Source organism: Carlito syrichta, unplaced genomic scaffold, assembly GCF_000164805.1.
Source record: "Carlito syrichta isolate Samal-C Ts95f unplaced genomic scaffold, Tarsius_syrichta-2.0.1 Scaffold316060, whole genome shotgun sequence".
NCBI classification, from domain to species: Eukaryota; Metazoa; Chordata; class Mammalia; order Primates; family Tarsiidae; genus Carlito; species Carlito syrichta.
In genome coordinates this window covers 1,123,600-1,129,220 of record NW_007260156.1, presented here as the reverse complement: position 1 = coordinate 1,129,220, position 5,621 = coordinate 1,123,600, and the positions used below count along the sequence as shown (strand labels likewise).

The window sequence follows — 5,621 nt, the reverse complement described above, 5'->3', positions numbered from 1 at the left end:
GCAGCCACTGCACTCCAGTCTGGGCGGCAGAGTGAGACTCCAACTCAAAAAAAAAAAAAAAGAAAGGAAAAGCAAGATAATTGAGGAATTTTCAGAGCAGTGAGCCAGGCATCTCAAACTGTTGCCGTCTGTGAACTCTGACTCCAATTAGTAACAGAGGCTCTTAGAAACGCCAGCTTTAAAAAACTTTGTCAATCTGGAGTCATTTTAATTTTATTAATTACATTGTATTTTACAACATATCAGTCTGTCACTGATGAAAATGAAAAATAAGACAGAAGCAGTCCATAACAGATAATGTGAGAAGAAATGAAATAGACAACATTAAAATCATGAAATACTACTAATTAAAAAAAAGATGGGCTGGACCTGGGTGACTCACACCTATAATCTCAGCACTTTGGGAGTCCGAGGTGAGGATTGCCTGAGCCCACAGGTTCGAGACCAGCCTGGACAACTTGGTGAGACCTCGTTTCTACAATAAATCAAAAAGTTAGCCGGGCGGGGTGGCATGCGTCGGTGGTTCCAGCTACTTGGAAGCCTGAGGCGGAAGGATGGCCTGAGCCCAGCAGGTAGAGGCTGTGGTGGCCGTGAGCATGCCATTGCATTCCAGCCTGGCTGACAGAGTGAGACTCCGACTCAAAACAACAACAAAAATGTGTTTAAGAATGGACACGTTATGACGATCTTTAATGTTCAATTGACATGGCAGAATTTCCCAACCTCTCAATCATCATGCAAATGAAGATTAAGTCACAAGTTAGCATCAAAATCCTCCCCCCATCCCAGGTGTCGTGAGCACGCTGGCCAGTAGGAGGACTGGGAAAGCCCTTTAGAAAGCTCTGAGCCCAAAACATCCGCACCCGCTGCAATTCCACTCGCGGCGGACAAAGGCTCGCCCCAGTCATGAGGGGACACTCCGGTGGCAGCGGTGAGTCCAGCGATGGCCCCGCAGTGAAGACAGCACGTGCCCCCAGCAGGTGGGTGACGGGGACATTCGCCCCAGAAAGTCACCAGTGGTAGAGCCCGACCAGCCACCTTCAGGCCCCTGATCAGGGCCACAAGACCTGCAGGACTGCAGACAAACCTGCTATGAATCCAGGAACTACCTGGAGCCTGAGTGTTTTCTGTCCACAGAGTCATTCTCCTCTTCGTACCCAGACATGGTGGTGGAGACCGAGGATCCCTCGAAGGGGTCTTGGGATGAGGAGAACTCCAAGAAGTCAGAGAATGAGGGCATGTCCGGCAGGAATTCCGAGGAGTAGGGGTTCTGGGGCCAAAAGGCGTCTGGGTCTGGGCCTGACATTGAACCTGGAGTTGGAGCTAGATCTGGGATCCTGGCCGGGCCTGACATTGGGCTTGACATTTGGTCAAAGCCTGACATTGGGCCTGGGATGGTGGCTGGGCCTGGGATTGGGCCTGACATTGGCCTTAGGCCTGATACTGAGCCTGACATTGGGGTTGAGATGGTGGCTGGGCCTGGGCCTGATACTGAGCCTGAGCCTGACATTGGGGTTGAGATGGTGGCTGGGCCTGGGCCTGACATTAGGTCTAAGCCTGACATTGGGCCTGGGATGGTGGCTGGGCCTGGGATTGGGTCTGACATTGGCCTTGGGCCTGACACTGAGCCTGAGCCTGACATTGGGGTTGAGATGGTGGCTGGGCCTGGGCCTGACATTAGGTCTAAGCCTGACATTGGGCCTGGGATGGTGGCTGGGCCTGGGATTGGGCCTGACATTGGCCTTGGGCCTGATACTGAGCCTGACATTGGGGTTGAGATGGTGGCTGGGCCTGGGCCTGACATTGGGCCTGGGATGGTGGCTGGACCTGGGATTGGGCCTGACATTGGCTTTGGGCCTGATACTGAACCTGAGCCTGACATTGGGGTTGAGATGGTGGCTGGGCCTGGGCCTGACATTAGGCCTAAGCCTGACATTGGGCCTGGGATGGTGGCTGGGCCTGGGATTGGGCCTGACACTGGACCTGAGCCTGACACTGGAGTTGAGATGGTGGCTGGGCCTGGGCCTGACACTGGGTCTGACGTTAGGCCTTGGCCTGACATTAGACCTAAGCCTGACACTGGGGCTGGAGTGGTGGCTGGGCCTGACGCTGGACCTGAGCCTGACACTGGGGTTGAGATAGTGGCTGGGCCTGGGATTGGGCCTGACATTGGGCCTAAGCCTGACATTGGGCCTGAGCCTGACATTGCTGTTGAGTTAGAGGCTGGGCCCCGGCCCGACACTGAGCCTGACATTGGGCCTAGGCCTGTCTTTGGGGCTGAAATGGTGGCTGGGCCTGACATTAGCCTTAGGCCTGACCCTGACATTGGGGCTGGGATGGCTGGGCCTGGGATTGGGCCTGCCATTGGCTCTGGGCCTGAGATCTGGCCAGGCCCCGGTCCCTGGGCAGTCAGGACCCCCTGCTGGGCGCTGCACCCAGGACCCCCCCAGGCCTGGTGGAGGCTGCAGACCGCGGCTTCTGCTGCTGAAGAGAGTCCCGAGGAGCTGGGCCCGGAGGAGCTCCAGAAACCAGGACCCTGCGGGCACACAGGGACCCCTGAGACGGGGGCAACAGCTCCGGGGCAGCGGGGCGCAGTGCGGACTCCACGGCCTGCGCCTTGCTGCCCGGAGAGGAGTGGGAGCTGCTGCTGGTGCTGCTGCCGGGAGCGCTTGGCACGGCGGTTCTTGAACCACACCTGGGAGGGCGGAGGCACAGGGAGGAGGTTACCAGGGGGCTCAGGTGAGGCCGCTGGGGGCGGGGCTGGCCTGCCGCCTTTCCTCCACCTCCAGACCCTATTGGCGGACTCCAGGCTCTGGGGGCGGGGTTAGCAGAAGCAGGACAGCCCAAGGGCCCAGGAAGGTCTGAGGGGAGTCGGGGCTGGGGGTGGGGGAAGGGCAGAGCAGGCCCTGAGATCTGGCACTGGAGACCCCGTGGGGCGACCACCTGTGCGGGTCGTGTTGGCGGGTGTGTCGGCAGAGTGGAGGCCGGACTGGAGGGCAGCCCAGGGTCTACACCGCGGGCTCCCTCGCTGGCGACCCTCTGCTCCTGCGCCCCTGCGGGCTTCTCGCCTGCGCGGGGGAGGGGGAGGAGGTGGGCGCGGCCCTGGAGGGGGAGGGGGCGCCCCGGACTCCTGGGGGTCAGACCTGCACTTGGTGCTCCATCAGGTTGAGCTCGGCCGCCAGGGCTACCCGGGTTTCGTAGGTCGGGTAGAAATTCTTCTCAAAGCTCTCCTCCAGCACGGCCTGCTGTCTCTTGGTGTAGACTGTGCGCTCCTGCCGCTGCCTCTTTGGGGGCTCTGGGGACAGTCGGGGTCCTGGGGGAGAAAGCAGGTCAGAGGAGGCCCGCAGACATTCCCCGCCAGGGACTCCCTTCTCCCCGGGGCCAGGTCTAGACTGGAGGCAGCGCTGTGGGGAGTGAGACCGGAGGCCCTTGGCCAGCCCTGGCTCTGCGCCTTCCAGCTCAGACCCTGCACCTCTCTGGGCCTCGTGTCCACTTTCAATTTTTGCGAGACGGGATCTGACTCTGTAGCCCTGGTTGGAGCGCAGTGGCGTCGTCATAGCTCCCTGCAACCTCGACCTCCGGGACTCAAGCGGTCCTCCCACCTCAGCCCCTCCCCCCCCCAGTAGCTCGGACTACAGACATGCAACACCAAAAGGCTAACTTTTCTTCCTTTTTGTAGCGATGGGGTCCGGCTATCTTGCCCAGATTAGTCTTGAACCTCTGGCCTCTGTGGCTCCTCCCACCTCAGCCTCCCAAAGTGCTGGGATTACAGGTATGAGCCAGGGCACCCAGCCACTGTCCACAAGTGTGGTGAGGGCGTGATAAAGGCTCCTGTGTCACCCCAGCTCCCACGAGGGGGCAGCGGGCGAGGCGGGGTCCTCAGCCCGGAGCCTCCCTCTGGGGCCTCAGGCCTGCCCTTCCTCCCGCAGCCGCCCCCACCCCGCACCCGTGGGTGGAAGGGACCCTGGCACTCTCAGGGGCGGCCCCCTGCCTGGTGCCTGCTGAACTGACGGTTGAGTCCTCCCGTCAGGGCCGGAGCCGCCAGGCAGCTCAGTCCTCCTCTGAGCCCAGGCCTGGCCCCTGCATCCCCCGCCCTGGGCCACCCAGGCCCGGCACCTCCCACCAGGGCTCACCCGAAGGCTCCGTGGGGTCCTGCATCCTGGCTCCGGCTCTGTTCCGGAAGGTGAGCCTGCACTCCCTTGGCCCCGTGCTTAAGTCTCACCTCCTCGCCGTGCCCACCCAGGCCCACCCTGCAGGGACCCTCCCTTACCCACCCCAGCCTGTAGGCCCCGCCTCCTGGAGGGGCTGAATGATGCATTAATCCTTTCAGGACTGAGAAACTCCTGCCTGCCGGGCTGTGCCGGGACACCTTGGTGGCCAACTCAGCCTGGGTGTCACCCTCCTGGGGCTCAGGCCTTCCACACAGGGTCAGGGGTGGCGTCCACATCATGACCCCAGTCGGGGTTCCCATCTCAGGAAAGGCCCCGCCAGCCAGCCAGTCCCCAGGGGTCCCCCACTTCATCCACCTACTGGGAGCCCCACCTCTCCACCCCAGGTGTCTGCCTCCCCTCCCCCACCCCATCTCCCCGTCTTGTCTAGCCACTGTCCCTCCAATCTGGATGACCCCATAGCCTCCTATCTAGAGGCCACTGGTCCCTGCCATCCATCCTCAGAGTTGCCCCCAGATGCCTGGGCATGGGCCAAAGACATGGTGGACATTCGAGTGAGCCACTGCTGGTCTATCCTTGGAGTGAATGAACCAGTGTCCTATTTACACATGAAACTCAGGCGCTGGTTCCATGTGGGATGACCCCACAGCCTCCTCTCTGGTCCCTGGGGCCACTCTGACTCCTACCATCCATTCTTGAAGTCTCCCCGCTCCCAAGCCTGGGCATAGGGAGGACTCAGGACACACTGGCCCTGCCGGTTTGGTTAGGTGTCTGTCCTGGATTTGCCCATGGCACAAAGGTCTGATGGGCCTTCCAGAGACCAGTTGACTTCTCCTTATGAGTAAGCAGCCTGTCTTCCCATTGATTCCAGTTTCCATGCCGGGCTCACAAACTTGGTTCAAGTGGACGTGGATCTAACCCCTCAGAGCAACACAGACCTGCATCCGAACAACAGACAAAATGCCTCCTTGGTGCCTCCTTGGTCCCCGCTGGGGACTCTTGCGTCAGAAGAGAACAAGACTCGCTGTGCTCATGCCCCAAGGAACTGTTTTGTTGATATTTTTGTTGTTGTTGTTGTTGTTTAGTCAGGGTCTCACTCTGTCACTCAGGCTGGAGTGCAGTGGCACGATCACAACTCACCACAGCTTCAACCCTTCTACCTCAGCCTCCTGAGTAGCTGGGTCTACAGGCACACGTGACCACACCCGGCTAACTTTTTGATATTTTGTAGGGATGAGGTCTCACCATGTTGCCCAAATTCCTGGTCTCCCAAAGTGCTGAGATCACAGATGTGAGCCACCACACCTGGCCTGGTACTTTTATTATTTTCCATAGAAGATGAAAATTAGATTGAAAATCAAATACAAACAGGGCTCGGTGGCTCAGCCTGTGATCCTGCGCCTTGGGAGGCTGAGGTGAGTGAATTGCCTGAGCCCGCGGGTTCGAGACCCG

The 5,621-nt window shown here is 59.6% G+C and overlaps 1 protein-coding gene across 1 annotated transcript; it reads right to left on the bottom strand.

Moving 5' to 3' along the window:
• Positions 1-1,105: 1,105 nt before the first annotated feature.
• TPRX1 (tetrapeptide repeat homeobox 1) lies at positions 1,106-4,158 on the bottom strand. Its single transcript, XM_021706852.1, has 6 exons — positions 4,134-4,158; positions 3,144-3,313; positions 2,393-2,812; positions 1,930-1,978; positions 1,571-1,869; positions 1,106-1,270 (listed from the first exon to the last, which is right to left on the bottom strand). Exons 1-6 carry the CDS (start codon positions 4,156-4,158, stop codon positions 1,106-1,108), a joined length of 1,128 nt encoding a protein of 375 aa, XP_021562527.1.
• Between the last annotated feature and the right edge of the window lie 1,463 nt (positions 4,159-5,621).

Excerpts from the sequence above, each read along its gene's own strand:
- TPRX1 (XM_021706852.1), bottom strand. The coding sequence starts at position 4,158 with ATGCAGGACCCCACGGAGCCTTCGG. Across the intron at positions 3,314-4,133 it reads GGACCCCACGGAGCCTTCGG|GACCCCGACTGTCCCCAGAG; the intron begins GTGAGCCCTGGT and ends TTTCTCCCCCAG. Across the intron at positions 2,813-3,143 it reads TGATGGAGCACCAAGTGCAG|AGCCTGGAGTCCGCCAATAG; the intron begins GTCTGACCCCCA and ends CCCCGCCCCCAG.